Source organism: Podarcis pityusensis, assembly GCF_964106645.2.
Source record: "Podarcis pityusensis genome assembly, chromosome: 2".
NCBI lineage: Eukaryota > Metazoa > Chordata > Lepidosauria > Squamata > Lacertidae > Podarcis > Podarcis pityusensis.
In genome coordinates this window covers 7985706-8004469 of record NC_138029.1, presented here as the reverse complement: position 1 = coordinate 8004469, position 18764 = coordinate 7985706, and the positions used below count along the sequence as shown (strand labels likewise).

Sequence of the window (18764 nt, the reverse complement as noted above, 5' to 3'; positions counted from 1 at the left end):
GGATGTACCTGCTCCACCAATCTTTATCCCTGAATATTGCTTGAGTTCAGTTTGTTCAGTGGGGTTTGGAATCTAATGGAAGGCACCATGTTGGCTCCACCCTGGTTTTAGAGATGGGAGTATCTGTCCATTTTGATTTCTCTCTCATGTTACCCTCTCTCGCCACTGGAGCAGCATGAACACATGACAAGTACCTTGTACTTCAAAGAAGCCAGGCATGGCCAAACTTGGCCCTTCAGCTGTTTTGGGACTACAACTCCCATCATCCCTAGCTAACAGGACCAGTGGTCAGAGATGATGGAAATTGTAGTCCCAAAACAGCTGGAGGGCCAAGTTTGGCCATGCCTGACATAAGCAGTCTCCAGAGTAGTCTTCCTGGGCATGATCTACCTGTTGCCTATAGAGATACCAATGCTTTGAACTGTAAAAACAACAAGGAGTCTTGGTATACCATAAAAGCTTACAGATTTATTGCAGTATGAGCTTCCATAGACAAGAGCATACTTCATCAGACTTACGGAACGGCCAATGAAATTGTTGAATACTTGAATTGTAGCTTATTGTTAGCAATGTTTAACATTGGAAACGCACACAGACTGTGTGTTTTAAAATGGAATATGCAACACAATTATTATTATTTTTAAAGGGAGTTTATGAAAGCACTTCTGTTGTTTTGTACCACATTATTTATTCATTTCTCATTTCACTTCCGGGCATTTCTTATCTTTGCCACGAAATGGGCTTGGGGAGGAGCCACTTAGGTGAGAAAAGAGAAATTCTGGGACAAGGCTATGGACCAGTTTGCTTCAGAATTATGCAACTGTACAAGTAATGAAAAGGAGGCGAGTGCTCTGGAAGAAGCACCCCATGGGTGGAGAAGATCAAGTATCAACAGAGAAAACTAGAGCGCAAGGAAAAAGCAACTGTCTACAACCTTATTGTGACTGAGCATTGGGCTGAAGGTACCACACTATTGGAACAGTCATGTCACGTGGTACAATTTCTCCTGCATTGTACCACTTCAGCCCTTTGCTTGGGTGAGGAGAGCAAGCACATTTTTAACTGCTTCCCATTTATTACAAAGCCTCCCTGTCCCCACAAAACTAGCATGCCAGCGAGAAAGCTGAACAAGAAACCCTCCTCCTTAACACTAATTTAGGAATTCATTTTCTTTCTTTCTTTAAAAAATATGCCTACATATTCAAGCCAGGGCTTCTCTGATCTACAGCCTGGTACAAAGCCACACCAGCTAACCTTTCTCATCATGACTCAAAGAATGGCATAAACAGAATAATTGAATATTTGGCACTTTCCTTGTTGAATTGTTGAGGGGGAAGTTATACAGGTGAAAATCACCAGTAAGTGTGTGTGTGTTATGGGCTTTGAGGGAGATATACATAATTGGGGGAGAATCTTTGTTTTCTTGAAGCAAGGAATGGTGCGTACTTTTGGAGGATGCAAGCAAGGACACCTTAGCTGCTTATTCGCTTGCTTGAAGAGGAATGTACGATCTTCACACTCGAACTGCCACCTCCATAGCCATATCCTCCACCGGTGAGGCTTCCAGAACCGCTTAAACTGCCTCCGGTACTAATTCTGCTGACTCTTCCTCCTCCAACACTGACATGGCCATGTCCACAGCTCCCGCCGCCTCCACCACCAAGGCTCATCCCACTTCCCCCTCCGATGCCATATCCGCTTCCTGCTGCACCTCCGACACCATATCCGCTTCCTCCTCCAAGGCCGTATCCGCTTCCGCCTCCAAGGCCATATCCTCCTCCTCCACCACCACCACTGATGGTGCTAGAACTGCTGACCACAGCTGTGGAGTAGGAAAATTATATTAGAGACGTCCTTCTGTCCCTCAAGCAAAGAGCCTTGTTTCTTAACGGAGTCAGATGCTATGGCACATACTTACATACGTTAACAGGGGTTGAGAATTCTCCAGACATCCTGAAAAGATAAACACAACCTATTGAAGTGAGAGCAAACCATGCTAGGCCAGCTTGTTAATTTCATTAGTTATAGGGATTGATTTAGCTCAGCCTTCCTCAACCTGTTGCCCTTCAAATGTTTTGGACTACAATTCCCATCAGCCCCAGTCAGAATGGTCAATGTTCAGGGGTGCAGTCCAACCCGCTCTTTAGTGCTCTATCAGAGCAAATGTTAATTCAGGTTTTTTGCAGATGGATGTTTGCTCCAATTAAGAATCCAAGAGTGGGTTTTCATGGGGAAAGCTCCGGAGCAAAAGGGGGGGACGACTGGGACACAGAGCTTTGAATTGTGGGCTGTACCACAATTTAAGAGTGGAGGAAAGGTAAGTGTGGATAAGCCCTGAGATGAATAATGTAGCTTTGGGCAGAAGTCAAACTGCAGCAAACGGAAACAGTGCTGCATGTGACAAAAACAAGGTGGAATAGAAAACAGTGCCTCCCAATTTGGAGGGCCACTGCTTCCCCAGCCCTGCTCCAATACTTGAATCTACCTACATTCATTCTATTTAGGGGGGGTATATATAATTTATATATCTTGATTTTTTAAAATCTAAGCAGTGTACAGGGCCCGGGGGGTAGAGGGGTGCAGGGCATGTGGGTGCCGAATTCTGGGAGGCACCAGCCGCCTGCTGCTGAAGCTGCCTAAGATTATGTTATGTATTGAATTGAGCTGCTATGCGTCAGCAGGGTCAGCGGTACCTCTAACACAAAGGATCTCGTGCCAGCGAGAAAATGTTTATTTTCGCTAATTGTTGGCATTTTCATTGACTAACTACTTAGTATTTAGGGCTCTACTACACATGCATTTCAGCACACGATTTTAGTTTTCCATTTCCTCAAAAATGCGCCAGCTAAACTAAATTTGGGGGTGCTGGGCTGATCTTTGCACCCCGGAGGTGCATATGCTAAAGACGGCCCTGGCAGTGTACACAAACCAATGCAAAATTTAAAAATTCTTTAAAAAGATTGTTAAAAAGCTCTTACAAAGAAACTCCCTTAAAAGAATCAAGTCTATTTGTCCTAAGAAAGTCTTTAAAAGAATCCTTCCAATAGCACCTTAGAGACCAACTAAGTTTGTTCTGGGTATAAGCTTTTGTGTGTATGCACACTTCTTCAGGTACTCTGAGACAGAAGTCACCAAACCCTTATATATAATAAGAAGGAGGGGAAGGATTGATGACTGTAATTGGTCTGACAGAACAAAAGAAAGGGATTTTTAAAGAGCTAGTGACCAATAATAGCTTTAGCAAGCATCCCTTGCTTTTTCATATAAGACCAATTACAGTAATCAACAGTCGTCAACAGGTTCACCACACCCATTAGCCAATCACCCATTCCCACAACCCTTCTAAGAAAAATCCTGAAATACAATCATACCTCGGGTTACGAACGCTGCGGGTTGCGTGTTTTCGGGTTGCGGACCGCGCCAAACCTGGAAGTACTGGAATGGGTTACTTCCGGGTTTTGGTGCTTGCGCATGCACAGAAGCGTAAAATTCACGTCACACGCATGCGCAGAAGTGCCAAATTGCATCACGCGTGTGAGCAGGGGCGGCGCTTCAGGCTGAGAACGCTGCAGTGCCTCCCACACAGATCACATTTGCAATCTGAGGTATGACTATAAAAAGGTTTTAAACACACATTTAAAACAGGATAGCGAGGGTGCCTGTCTAATGTTAACAGGAAGGGAGTTCCAAAGCAAAGGCACTGCCACATTGATGGATTGACACCTGACAGCTGCAGAATGAACATTGCATGGTCCTTGAAAATTCAACAGATTTACATTCAACAGAGTACATTCCTCATTGAAGAAACTCCCCAAGGGCTACTAGGCAGTGGCTGCTCCATGAACTGGATACAGGGCAGGGGTGGAGCTCAGTGACAGAATATGCGCCTTATATGCCTATCCAATCCCTGTTTGCTCCAGGTACTGTTGGGGATGGACTCCATTCTGAAACCCTGGAGAGCTGCTGTCAGTCAGTGTAGGCAGTTCTGAGATAGGTGAACCAATAGCCTGTCTTAGTATAAATCAGCCTCCTACGTTCCACATTCTAAAAAGAACTAGGAGTCCCATTCAAAACATCCAGCCACAAAATGGCAGACATATTTTGCACCTGGATCCACATGCCGTCAGATATGTCTGATTTCCCAGTGCCTACCTGATCTCCTCTCCCTCCAGCAGTGTCTTGTATGTAGCAATTTCAACATCCAGGGACAGCTTCACATTCATCAGTTCCTGGTAGTCCCGCAGCAGACGAGCCAGCTCGTCCTTTGCCGTGTGCAGAGCAGTCTGCAGGTCAACCAGTTTTGTCCTGGCATCTTTGAGGGCCATTTCCCCACGCTGCTCACATTCTGCTATGGAAGATTGCAGGCCATTAATCTAAAAAATAAAATAAAATAAAAAATGGAGAAGTGCCTCCTTTGGTTATTAGTTATTAATCATGTGGGTTGGTTTCCTACATCTTTCCCCCAAACGCCATTCTGAAAGAAAGGGGGAGTATCAAAGATGGCAATTGCCAAGGCAACTGTGCATCCGGAGATGTCTTAATCAAAGATTTTGTGGGCTCTGCCAACATCCATTTTACGATACAGGATTCAGTAAAATAAGTAGGTTTTGCTTTCTGCTTTCCATTGGTCTTTCCACTTTCTTCATCATCATGCAACACTTCTCCTCTCACCACACTCAAAGCTGACCAGTCTATTGGATGGGTAGTGTACATATCCTAAGTCCTGTCCCTGAAAGAAACACCCTGCCCTCATATTGCTGCTTTTATTTGTGATGCTGTTGCTTGTTACAATGAGAGGTGAATTTTTTGCTTTATGGGATAAGGGATGAGGAACAGGTTAGGACTAAAGACGTACTCTGTATGTAGGAAGGAATGAGGCCAAAAAATAATAATAAATAATAAATGCAAAGGGAAGGCCAGCTTGGAACTTTCTTTCATTCTATTGGCTATTGCCAACTCTACCCACTGAGTCTATCTACAAAATCTTACTTTGACACTATAGTTGCTCACACATTCAAGAGATGCTTTTGACATTTGATATTGCAACAGTCTTGCCATAACTGCTGTTGGTCACTTCTCATTAGAGATGTCAGATAATTCCAATGCCAACAATGTTCTCTTATTTGTTTCATGTCTGGAATGGAAACTAATCCAGAGAATACAGTTGGCATTCACTGCTGTTGTTGCTTTCAATCCACGAACAATACAAAATTGATTGCATTCCCCCCACTATTTTCATTGCATTTCCTTTGCACTGAAATGAATGGGGTGGATGCTGTCATTGCATAATTTATGTAATATAAGCCACAGTGGACAGTGAGATGAATAATGTAGGTTTTGACAGAAGATGAACTGCAGCAGAGCGGAAGCAGCACTGTATGCAACAAATACAGGGCAGAGTGGGAAATGAGCAATGGAGCGATGGATCCAAACTACAAGAAAGACGATTCCACCTAAACATTAGGAAGAACTTCCTGACAGTAAGAGCTATTTGACAGTGGAATTTGCTGCCAAGGAGTGTGGTGGAGTCTCCTTCTTTGGAGGTCTTTAAGCAGAGGCTTGACAACCATATGTCAGGAGTGCTCTGATGGTGTTTCCTGCTTGGCAGGGGGTTGGACTCGATGGCCCTTGTGGTCTCTTCCAACTCTATGATTCTATGATTCTATTCTATGATTCTATTCTATGATGCCTTGAAACATCCCTACTCCTCACCTACCTTTCCCTCTGAAACTTTAATACTTATTGCCTTGCCTGTGGTTTATGGTGTTCCATGGCTCTCCACTCCCTCCTGCCCCTGCTATTTCTTAAATCCACCTCCTTTCATAAGCCAAAAATGCACCCAATCATCGATAATTGCATACGGTAAGCCCAGGTTAAATCCTGGGGGTGAGGAAGGTGTTAGGAGGGTTAGAATATATGAGAGCTGTCTGAAGGCATGTTATTCAGGTCTGGACCTGGGAGTTGCGTGGAAGGGACAATTGTATAGTGAGCTATATATAAGCTGCTTTAAGCTCCTAGGAGGAAGAACAGGATGTACAAGCATAAGACACAAATAGCAACAACACAGGTCCTTGACAAACTGAGTAAGAGCGATCAGGAATTGTTTGGATATCTTGTGACTTGCTCAAAACTTGTCCAGGATGGGCTCAGCTTTTCGTAGATTTATACAGCATATTATAGGAGAAGGAACTTTGAGCCTCATGAAGCCCCTAGCTGCCTCAATTGGTTGCCTACAGGCTATGTGGAGGGAAAAAAAGTTATGTCTTACAGCTTTCTGCACAATTTCAATTTCAGAGCGAAGTCTTTGGACAAGCCGGCTCATCTCTGCGATCTCATCTTTGGTGGATTTCAAGTCATCGCCATGTTTGAAAGCTGTAGTTTGGAGTTCCTGGAACTGATATCCACAAAACAAAATAGCAATCATCATAAGCAACTCATGTCAACAAGTTCTTCTAAGTACATGTCTGTAAATGGATATAGATAAAGGAGTTGGTGCTCAGTTAGATTTCAGTTGGTAGCATGTTGCATCGATTAGAAAGGACACATCGTTGCAATTTTACAAAGAAAGGTATAATGGATGCATTTCTACACAGATGTTGGAAACAGATGAAGTTCTGGATGGTATTAGACCAAGGATGTGGGACCTGCGGCCATCTAAATGTTGGACTACAACTTCCACCACCCCTCCCAATTTGTCATGCTGGCTGGAGCTGGAAACTGTTGGAGTCCAACAACACCAGGAAAGCCATATGGACCATATCTTTGTACTAAAGTGTAATGTGTGAATATTTTCTCCTTAAGCCAACAAAGATGAGCTGAACAACATAACACAACACGGTGGCCAATAACAATGGCACTAAACACTATTTATAGACTAATACAAATGATCAGAAATCTTCTTCATCAGTGACTACAGTATCATATGAGCACTGATCCAGAGCATATTTTCTACAGCGTTTATATTTGCTTACATGTAAGATTGGCTTGTTAAGAAATTGAACTGCATCCTTCTCATATTAATTCTTACAAATCTGGCTGATAAAGAATTGATCAAGATTGGCTGATGAAGCATGGAACAAAACAGATTGGTTATCCGGAAACTCTGTTCCGGCGATATTTGGTGACAGATTATGTATATATCAAACTTTTGAATTATTCTACCGTGACTGGTGAAGAAGAGTTAGAGACTTTGGTTGCAATCTCTGATCGTTTGTATTCATCTATAGATAGTGTTTAGTGCTATTGTTATTGGCTATCATGTTGTGTTATATTGTTCAGCTTGTCTATATAAGCCAGCAAAGAGGCACATGCATTTGTACATGGGAGGAAATCTTTGTGTCCTTGTGAATGGACTCATGTGGAAATACTTAATGGAAGGAATTCAATGTAGCACTAAGCTGATTGCTCCATTGAGACAAGCATTTCTGCTGGCTTGATGGAATGATCTCCCCCTGCATGCTGTTTTTGGGGTTCTCCTGACACCCCTAAACCAATTAGAGGAGCATAGGGAATGGGGGGAGGGAAAACCCCATTGTGCTAGTGCAAGTCATTGCATGAGCTTCTGCAGGCATGCTTTGTTAGCTGAATCTCACCCAATGTGTGAAGTAGGCAATCATAAACATTGTCTATTCTGTGATGCCTATGAATTGGTATTGTAGTTACTTCATTCCTACATTAACATCAGCTAGCTGGGGAGGGTGATGTTGAGGCAGGAAGAAACCATGGCTTTGGCCCAACATAAATAGTTCTGTCAACTATTATTAGAGTGATGCGAGGAGAGATGCTCCACATCAGGTCATAAAAACTATTGTTCAAATTGTCGTGCTTCTCAGTTGCTATAACTGGATCATAGTTTAGCAATTTCGGAGCTCAAAAAAGAAAATAAGAATAGAGAGAATTTTCATATTGCAAAAGTTTTATATCAGTTTGGATTTATTTTGTGTGACAAACTATTCTTTTCATTTTCCTAAAGACTTAGCCCAACCACTTGAAAAGATGAGCACTGGCTAATGGGGGGGGGGGGGGACTAGTGGTTCCATAAGTCACCATGTGAAAAATAAAGTGCCAATTTAAAATTATAATTTTTTGAACTCATATTGTTCAAACTTTAATATCCATAAAATCTTACAGGTTTCTGAAAAACAATTTAAAATTTTGATTGCCAACTATTGACTGTCAAATATAAAGTATTCTGAAATTTAGCATGGGGCGCTAAATTCAGCTTTGAATTCCAATGAACAATTTGGAACAGTTCAAAAATCTACTTCCAAATTCAGGAGGGCCTTTGAATTTCAGTTTTTGGCAACACTTCGTGTCTGAGTTACAGCAAAATTTTACCTTATTTTGGTACCAAGCCTCTGCCTCAGCTCTGCTCCTGTTGGCAATATCTTCATACTGAGCTCTCACTTCAGCAATGATGCTGTTCAGGTCCAGATCTCTGTTGTTGTCCATTTGTAGGACGACATTGGTGTCTTTAACCTGTGCCTGTACCTGAGTCAGTTCCTGTGGGAATTATGAAATAATTTTTATTATCAATTGAAAAACTTTTGTGCTATCTTGGTCTTTACATCTTGTGGTTTCTGGCACCAGCAGGTATTTATTCATTTTTAATCCTTCCTTTCTATTAAAAGGAACATTTGAGATAGCCTACAAACTGGACTGAAACCTGTGGTTGCTGAAAAGAAATGGATTTTATTTATAGCCTTGCTACAAACGCCACTATCAGATATACTGTAAGAGGTCCTTATGGGGAAAAGCAGAGACTGCACTTGAAGGTGCTGTCGCAAAAGGGGGAAACTCTTCCCTGACTCCTGGTGCTTGACAGCCTGGCTTTCATGTGCCTGTATGCACAGAGCACATAACAGCATAGCACATCACCAGCCCCGGAGAAAGCCACTCAGGAGCCTGGGGTGGCACGCCCAGGGGTGGGGCGAGCCACCCATAGGGCCGGGGCAAGGGTGGGGCACACCACAGAGTCTGCCTGCCTCCTCCCCCTCAGCCGCCCTACAACTGGGGGGGGAGGCAGCAGGCGGACTGTTTGGGCAGTGCAGAGCCTATGTGCACCCAAGCCACCGTGTCTCTCCCAGGAGAGACACATGGCTTGGGTGCACTGCAGGCCCTGCGGTGAGTGCTGCCCATCATTTTGTCACCCCCTCAGTGGTGACACCCGGGGCGGACCATACCCGCCACAAACCCCTTCTTCCGCCTGTGCACACCCCAGCCAAGGACCCTGGCACTCACCCTGCCATAATAACAGGAATTGGTTTAGCGGGTGTTAAAATTAATGACTGGCTTGAAGAGCGAAGTTCAGTTTAGGATGTTTGCTTGTTTTTAACAAACTGGAATAAAGTCAAGTCCTTGGGGAATAGATTGGCAGGTGGATATGAATTTGTTGAAGTACAGGCGTACCTCAGAAGTCGAACGGAATCCATTCCGGAAGTCCATTCAACTTCTGAAAAGTTCGAAAACCAAGGCATGGCTTCCAATTGCGTCCCGATTGCGCAGGCGCACCAGAAACAATAGTGGAAGCTGCACCGGACGTTCAGCTTCCAAAAACACATTCGAAAACCAGAACACTTACTTCCGGTTTTCAATCATTCAGGAACCAGAACATTCAACTCCCAAGGCGTTTGGGAGCCGAGATACGACTGTATACTTTAGTCTGTCCAAGGGATCTGTTGTTTGTGGGGCTGTAGTTATTTGTCACATTTTTGATGATGAAGTTGGTTTAGGAATACATTCCCATACAGTTAGAAAAGGAGATAAAAATATTTACCACATCAAAGAGCGCTCTTAAGAACTGGATGTGCTGAGTCAAGGAATCAGCCTTGGATCCCAGATCTATCTTGTGCATGTAGGAGCCATCCACATCCTTAGGGGTGAACATAAAATCACTGTTAGCATAAGCCGAGCAGAGCAGTGTGTGCAATAAGGCCCAATATTAGGGGCAAACTCCAAAACATATTGGTGTAATACACCCTGGAACAAAGTGAAGTGGAATTCCCTGATGTGAATCTGTTGATTAAGAACTAATCTCAAGAGCTAGGCTTCTGTTTTGTCAAAAGTCTTCCTCAAAATTGAATTTAACAATCAAAATCCACCCAAAGCTGAGCTTTATATGATTTTGAACATAACTGAAAAGTGAGTGACCTTTCATGCCAGCTCTGACCATTGTCTGCTTCACCAGTCAAATGGCACAAACCATGGTTTAGGTCTGGGTTTGGCACAAATGGAACGACAAAATGCAAAAGTGCTGACTTTAGTCATTATTCTTGCACTACAGACGGATACGTGAATACAGATACTTAGGATCAGGGTGTATAAGAAATAGGAAATAAGAGTGGTCTGCCATTCTGGTTTTAAACTTTCCTAATGCCACTTACCTTTTTGAGCACCACAAAGTCATTTTCACAAGCTGTACGTTTATTAATTTCATCTTCATATCTGTTAGTAAGGGGGAAATAATTATTGTCACCATGATAATTTAAGTGCATGAAATACAAACCTTACAGGCATAGAATCATAGAATTATACAGTTGAAAGGGACTCTGAGGGTCATCTAGTCCAACCGCCTGCAATGCAGTGTCCCGTATGGGGACTGAACCTGCAACCTTGGTGTTATCAGCACCACACTATAACCAACTGAGCTACCCAGTAGTATATATCTTCATAACAACATTGTGAGGCAGATGAAGCTATGAGACAGTGATTTACTCAAAGTGTTACAGGAAGCCCCATGTTTTGGAAGACTGCTTTATCCCAAGAGATTATTCTTTGCATGGACAGGTGGAGTCCCCCCAACCCCAGGCGACCCCCAAGCGGAATAATGACTCAAGACAACATGCTATGAGATTAAAATTGGCCACAACTTTATTAAGTTTCAGATGTAGGGAGACCTTGGCTCAGGCATTGGGTGTTTATCCTTCCCAGTCCCCAGCCGGGGATCTAGGAGACATCAGGGTTATCCAGAATGTGTGGGGATTGGGCTGGCTCTGGAGAATATATGTTCAAGCAGAGAGCCCGGCCCCCGTTTTGCCACCATCGCAGGAGAGAGCAATGACAACCTCTCGGCATATGGCCAATGCCTCCCCTCAAGACCCCTTTAACAAGGAACCCTGGGATCACCGCCACAAGGGTGGCGTGGGTCACCGCTTCACACACACACACCCCATTTAGGAAGATAGACTAAAGGATTCCACCCAAGGCCTGAAACCGCCAAAGTTGTGACATTTTGCTATGGGAAAGGCAAAACCTGCCAATGCAGGAAAATTCCTTTCTGGCCCTTCAACAGCAACCATGACGTAGCAGCACCCGCGTACCTGTGGAGAAGAGGTTAACCTGCAAAAGAAGGCTTAACTGAGGGAGGGCAGGGTGGGAGAAGCTCTGGAGCCAACTGACGCTTCTCAGGTAAGATTGACCTTCTGTTCTGTGGGCAGGGTGGTCCCTCCAGCTACCTGGCCGATCCCCTGGCAACACCTCCCCAAGCGGGATTGGGTGATTGGCTGAGGTAGGTGGAGACCTCCAGGTATCCAGCCCGTGGAGGGTGAAGCCAGCCTGTACAACCGGGAGCCGCACTGGGATCTGGGGAGCTGTGTTTGACCACGCAAAAGGCGCCCCATTTGATGTGGGGAGTGGTCATTCTGCTGGATCACAGCCATCTCACACCCTCCAACTTCCTGCTGATCAAAATCAAGACGCTCACTTTTTGGTCCCAAATTCTGCGCTGGGCCAAAAAGGACATGCCAGGATCCAATCAGAAACAAGGATGGCTTCTGTAATTCTGGGATGTCCTGCTCAATTTGGGATGGTTGAGGAGTATGCTATCCTTGTGGGAAATTAACTGATGATGAATGGAAGAGACCTCCCAAAAGTCCAGATGTGGGAAATACTTTTCAGCCTGAGGGCCATATTCCCCCATAGAGAACCTTCCAGAGGCAAAAAAAAGTGGGCAGAACAATGGATGTCACTCTTACTTTTGTAAAGTAGGCTCGATTTCAGTCAGGCTAAAGTCACACACACACACACACAACACACACATCTATTTGTCCTCCAAGCAGGCAAGCAAGAGGCATTGTCACCCTCACTGCCACCTTTTCTACCACATACTTGTTCTTGAAATCCTCTACAAGCTCCTGTGTGTTCTTCAGTTCGATGTCCAGGTGGTTTTTATCGTTGACTAGGTGGTCAAGCTGCCTTCGGAGAGTGTCAATGTAAGCCTCATAAAGCGGCTCAAGATTGTCCCTCAGAGCTGGGCTGCCCTGCTGATAGAGCAAGTCCCACTTGGTCTCCAACACTTTGTTCTGTTGCTCAAGGAATCGCACCTGAAACACAACAAGGGAAGGGCAGAGATGAGACTAGAGGTTATAGTTCCCAGGATTCCTTGAGGAAAACCACGTACTTTAAAGGCATGGTGTGAATGTGATCAGAGTCAATTCACAGAGTTTTCATCATGTTAAAGAGGATGGTGAGTCTCTGGCCCTGTACTAAATACTTGCCATGCACATTCTAAGGTATTACACTCCTTTGGTAGGACTATACCACCACAGGTATACCTGTCTCACAATATATTAGTACCAGGGGAGGCATAGCTTCTTTCAACCTTTCGTCTGCCCCTTCAGTGCATTTTAAAAAGCCAATTAAAACTGAAATGAAATCATGCATAAATTTATAACTCAGCAATATTTGAAATATTACGTTCTAAAAGGCGGAACTGTGACTTTTGAAAATGGTGACTTTCAAAATTTTATTGTGAATGACAATTAAGACCATAAGTCTATTTGCTGCTGCAGCAACAACAACAAAACCGCCCAGTCCAGAGGGGCCCTTAGTGAAGATCTGCTCAGTACATTTGGGGAAATGAAAAAATAGAAATATTTTTCTAACTAGTAAGGACTCTTTGTTATAAAATGAAAGCCACTTTGTATATTTTGGGTGTGAGCATGATCCGTTCTTGATCACGGAGCCCCTAAAGTGAGAGTGAAAATATAGGAAAGGGGGAACTGGGTGGTGCTGATAAATGATTTTCAGTTAAAACATATTTATTATTATTAAGATATAAATCAAGCACAGAAACCCATTTCCTAACAGTAATTCAAACTCTCAAATTACTCCAGAATACAGGCTTTTATACTGTGGGAACTGAATGCACACTGGAACTCTGCCAAGGAGTCTCTGGGTGGCCTTGGGCAAACTATCTATCTCACAGTTTCAGCTCCTTAATCTGTACAACAAGAGACATAGTAATAAGGAACTGAGCCTAAAGGGATGTTGGAAGAATTAATGGGATAATGGTTTTTGAAGCTTGGTGCAAGTGTAGCACAGTTGCAAGACTACTCCCAACATGGGACGAAACCCTTGCTTGCTCACTTGGAAGAAGATGATCCTTTCCCCATTAGTAGAGCGCAGAACCCTGGACGTCTTTGCACGGGGAGGGAAGTAATTCTGACGTAAAGGAAAAGGGACCCCCTGACCAGAATCGTGACCGACTCTGGGGTTGTGGCGCTCATCTTGCTTTATTGGCCGAGGGAGCCAGCGTACAGCTTCCAGGTCATGTGGCCAGCATGACTAAGCTGCTTCTGGCGAACCAGAGCAGCTCATGGAAACGCCGTTTACCTTCCCGCCGGAGCGGTACCTATTTATCTATTTGCACTTTGACGTGCTTTCGAACTGCTAGGTTGGCAGGAGCAGGGACCGAGCAACGGGAGCTCCCCGTCGCGGGGATTTGAACCGCCGACCTTCTGATCGGCAAGTCCTAGGCTCTGTAGTTTAACCCACAGCGCCACCCGCGTCCCATATGGACCATATCTTTGTACTAAAGTGTAATGTGTGAATATTTCGAACTGCTAGGTGGGCAGGAGCTGGGACCGAGCAACAGGATTCGAACCGCCGACCTTCTGATCAGCTAGTCCTAGGCTCTGTGGTTTAAAGTGCCACCCGCGTCCCCTAATTCTGACATAAGCAGTAGGAAAACTTTGCTTATAAGAAGTACAGGTACAGAGAAACTGCTGAAAAGTGTGAAATTATATTGAGAGAGTTTTTAGGTTTTAGGTTCTGCACAGGAGCAGACTGCATGAAAGTTCTGACTGTTTGCTGTTCTTTGAAAATAATGCTATGTCTAAAATAAGGCCTTTCCATCTTCCTTTTTTTGGGTAGAGGGGTAGGAGATACCTGAATTCCATGCATAACATGGATTCAAATTAACATTAAACACTAGTAGCCTGCACCCTAATCCCAAAGCTGCGATCCCAATTAACATCTGATTCCACAACAGGCCATAATTGGTACGGGCTGCATGCAGGCTTCTGACACCATATCATCTCACAGGCGAGCAACAAGTACCTGGATGAAATCATATGGATGAAACCACGATGGCATAAATCAGGCCTATGCGTAACTATGCGTGAAGCACATCCTGTGTTCCTTGAGGGTGTTAAGTGTGCACATCGTATTTAATGTGAGAAGACAGGACCAGAATATCATCCCAATATATTTTTTGGGAAACCAATAAGGGAAATGACACCCCTCCCCACAAGCTACATATTCCTCTTCTGATAGGGCAAGGAAGCATAATACTGTCTTCACTTGATCTCCATTTACCCCTTCAGCACAAGAATGCACACAGCCCCTGACTCCATATCTGATCTATCCCACCTATGGCAGCCACAATACAACAACATTGACATACAAGAAGTAGCCTGAACTGGTTTTGTATTAATTCAATACTTATATATGTACACGTAGCCCTGAATTTTTCAAAAAGGAACACTTTCCTGATAAAACATCTGTGTTCAACATCTGTGAAAATTTGTGCCTAATATTTCAATAGGGATGGGCCAATCTGTAAATTTCAGTTTCTTTTTATTTCTTCTTTTCCCCCGTCCTTCGCATTTCCATATCAGTTTGAAATAAAATAAAATAATTCTAGTGAAAAGTCATCATTTTAGTGTGAATTTAGTGTGAATATACATTTTTGTGTGCAATTTGCCTAACAGAGACATTTTTGCAAAACAATTTCCCCTGATACAATGTATTTCTGTATGTTTATTAATATTTGCATGTACATCCAGACTTTAGCATATGCTCTTTGTACACATTATTGGCTGGAGAACTGGATTTCAAATCACAAAGGATGTGTTTCTGTTCACATCTTGATTCAGAAAGTGCAAACTGAATTGAATTCCCCACCTATTCCTGCATTTTGAAAACACTAATATTTATATTTTGCTAATCAGTTGTTAAATTCAGTGCCTGGGCTATCACATGTGGGTGCAATACATTTTTATAGTCCCTTCTTCATCAAAATGTACAGTGGTACCTCGGGTTAATTACTTAATTCATTCCAGAGGTCCGTTCTTAACCTGAAACTGTTCTTAACCTGAAGCACCACTTTAGCTAATGGGGCCTCCTGTTGCTGACGCGCCGCTGGAGCACAATTTCTGTTCTCATCCTGAAGCAAAATTATTAACCCGAGGTAATATTTCTGGGTTAGCGGAGTCTGTAACCTGAAGCGTATGTAACCCGAGGTACCACTGTATAGCTAAAAGGTCTAATTACAGCAGAACCCTATGCCTGCCTGCTGAGAAGTCCCAGTGGGAGTTGCTCTTAGGGAAATGAGAACAGGACTGCAACCTTAAATTTTGGGGAGCGATTGGGGTTATTCAGTAGCTTTGAATTAAATTATTATGATTATAGCATTCCAGTACAGCTATAGATAGTGCCCTACTCAGTTACGCAATCTTCCACTCTCTTTCTCCATTTGCATTTTAAAAGGGGAAAACAATGACGTTCTCCTGGCAAACTGGAGGTGTGCAGCATTTGATAACTTTGTCAAGGCTTTGGAAAGCAATGAGCTTCCCAAAGGGGAATGTTTTGAATGAGCGTTTGGCATGAAATTGACAAGGTAAATGTCAGAGACAATTTTAAGCTAGGCGAGCCATTAATTCTCCTTTAAAATTGCTGGAATTTGTCCATCTAGAAGATTATTAACACATCTTAAAGGCTACATTGAAGAGCTAAGAAAATGATCACGCTGAACATGGAGGAATTTAGTGAGCCTTCAGCTACATTGTGACTTCAGAAGTATCATGTGACACTAGCTTTCCCCAGCCCAGTACTGGATCCACAGTTCTTTGTATCTTTGCGATTGGGTTTAATTCTTCCTTTTCTTTTCTCTTTTCAAAATTTGTGTACTGCCCGCCATCCGTAAATCTCAGGGCTGTTCACAACATAAAATTTACCCTTGACATTACTGCTGTAAAACTAATCAAAGATTTAAGATTTATGTGTATTATTGCTGTTGTCATGATGATGATGATGATGATGATGATGTAACTCTCTCAAAGACAAATTTCAAACACAGAATCTGTAGCATTTCCAAATTCAAAAAGGTAAGTTCTGGAATCTTGCTAACTGTTGACTTCATGAAATTTCATTTCCATTCCATTTGGAATAGATGTATGTTTAAAAGTAGTTTGGTCCTCAAAATCACCTTGCATGTGGGAAGTTTGAACCTCAGGGTTCTGTGTACGTTCCAGCCATTTGCTGCTCTTGTAAAAAAACTACTGTGTATCCATCAGGGCTATATTTACTCAGATGCATCTCAATTTTAGGAACACAAAATCCTCTTTTGAGAAGCAGCAATGAAATATTTGCCCCAAATGACTTGCTCTGCAGATTAATGTCTGTTGAGGAATCAAAATGGTTTGTGCCTCATGGATGCTTATAAGTCAATATAACTGACGTTGCTGGTTCTACATTTGCTTGCAAGGCTACCTAGAACACTAGAATAGCATTATCACTATTGAATTTCTCAGTCAGAGATCTTTCCTAGCCCTTGTTCTAGAAATGCTGTGGATAGAATTTAGGTCCTTGCACATATACTCTGCTAATGGCAGCTCTACTCATTCCATGTTACGCTAATATTAAATGTCCTAAACATGTAAGCATCCACAAAACACAGAACCAGCCTTTTAAGCATATGTGATCAACAGTAAGGTATGGTCCACAAACTTCATGGCTCATAAACATCTAAATTGCCCAGATGGCATGATGTATGGAATCTTTAGAAGCTTACAAATCTCAATAGTTTATCTTTTTACATAGGTATAAGTAGATAGAATCACAGAGTTAAAAGGCACCAACTACTCATTTCATCCTCAGAAACTAGCTCCTTCTCATATCGGTAGCATCCTTGACAGCTGCTTGTCCAGGCTTTGAACAACAAGGATGTTCTACAATCCCCTTAAAGAAGCTAATTCTGCTGCTGAACTATGTTTGCATAGTTTCTTAGTGTTTAACCTACATCCATAGATTAAAGTTATTTGCCCTTGCCCTAGAATTACAAGCCATTGAAAACCAACATTTTATTGCTTCAGGCCTAGTGATGCTATCCCCCCTTACACTGCTTTGTGTTCACCAAGATACCCATACATGAAATAGCATCATTCTAACCACTTGTATTGTGAGAAAAAGTTACTTCATTTCGTATTTTAGAATATCAACAGGTCATTTTTGTCTTCCTTTCGCCCCTTTTGCAACACAACTTCCTCCCTGTTCCATCTTACCTTATCGATGAAAGAGGCAAATTTGTTGTTGAGGGTCTTGATCTGTTCCCTCTCTTGCACCCGGACCCTCTGGATGTCAGGATCAACCTCCATGTGCAGAGGAGCCAATAGGCTCTTGTTTACAATGACATTGTGGATTCGTCCCGGAGCTGGACAGGGAGCAGGGCCTGCAAGGGCATATCCACCACCACCACCAAAGCCTCCAACATGACTGCCCATGCCAAGACCACCACCAAAGCCTACTCCACCACCATAACCTCCATAACCGCTGCTAAAACTGCTGAATCCTAGACCGCCCCCAACACTTCGTGCGCCAAAGCCTCCTCCAAAGTGAGCACCACCACCACCACCAGAAACTAGGCCCGTGGATATCCGCCTGCTTCCATTAAGGTTGTAGAGACTTCTGCTGCCAAAGCCACCACTGAAGGCTCCCACTCCTCCAACAGGAACAACAGAAGTTGAGCCGCTGCCCATTCGAAAGCCACTGCCAGAAACAGAATAGCCCCTTCTTCCACCTGTTGAGAACGATCTGGAACTGAATTGCCGGTTCATTGTGGCTCCTTGGGAGGATGGAAAAAGGTAGGATGGCAAAAGTTGCGAAGCAGGGAGAGACGAGCGGAGACTGGAGGAGACCGAGAGCCCCCTGTGATGTGGGAGTGGGATATTTCTCCTTATATGTGTTTGGAGAGCTGGGCTTGGTTGCCTGGGAATGGGAAGATTAAGGCAAAATATTCATCAAGGGCTTGGCTTGCCTTCAAGCAATGAGTTCTCCACTAACGGCTCAACACCAAATGCAACACACCTATTAGATAGCTTTTAATTTGTCGAAATTGCTTGCCATGCAATACTTGCTCGTTAGCATCTCTTTCATGTTAACCGCTACCATGTTTGCCTCCTGCAAACGGCTTTAAGCTATGGGACACAAAGGTGAGATAACGCAATGTAGGATGATGCTAACCAAGAGATATATTCTCTACCCATTAATGGTCTTGCGTAGAGAGATCTAAGTATGCGTCGGGATGAAGAATGTTCTGCAGAAGCCATAATTTGCACACCTTTAGGGTGATATCCTTTAGAGAACGTGAGACATGGAAAAGGGAAACTGACGTTTTGTGTGCAATAAAATACAGAAGTCGTTCAGTGAGGAGGAGAGGAGGAATTGCTAGCTGCAGTGTCTCTACTCACTTCCATTCCTCATGAGCC

General features: G+C 43.4%; 1 protein-coding gene across 2 annotated transcripts; it reads right to left on the bottom strand.

The window, feature by feature from the left end:
- Positions 1-448: 448 nt before the first annotated feature.
- Positions 449-18236, bottom strand: LOC308470920 (keratin, type II cytoskeletal 6A-like). 2 transcript variants are annotated; one of them, XM_080994620.1, is made up of 10 exons: positions 17562-18236; positions 12106-12320; positions 10383-10443; positions 9776-9871; positions 8338-8502; positions 6269-6394; positions 4153-4373; positions 1919-1953; positions 1712-1822; positions 449-1681 (listed from the first exon to the last, which is right to left on the bottom strand). In XM_080994620.1, the coding sequence occupies exons 1-10, from the start codon at positions 18111-18113 to the stop codon at positions 1473-1475; spliced, it is 1791 nt and encodes a 596-aa protein (XP_080850746.1). In that variant the 5' UTR covers positions 18114-18236; the 3' UTR covers positions 449-1472. The 2 variants fall into 2 exon arrangements, with proteins under 2 accessions (XP_080850746.1, XP_080850745.1); XM_080994619.1 differs by having other exon boundaries at positions 449-1822; positions 17562-18235.
- Between the last annotated feature and the right edge of the window lie 528 nt (positions 18237-18764).

What these genes read in the sequence shown, in the direction of transcription:
- LOC308470920 (XM_080994619.1), bottom strand. Translation starts at nt 18,113, where the DNA reads ATGAACCGGCAATTCAGTTCCAGATCGTTCTCAACAGGTGGAAGAAGG. An exon ending in TTGCCTCTTTCATCGATAAG is followed by an intron (nt 12,321 to 17,561) that starts GTAAGATGGAAC and finishes GTTGTGTTTCAG; the next exon opens with GTGCGATTCCTTGAGCAACA. An exon ending in ACTTTGTGGTGCTCAAAAAG is followed by an intron (nt 9,872 to 10,382) that starts GTAAGTGGCATT and finishes TTCACCCCTAAG; the next exon opens with GATGTGGATGGCTCCTACAT.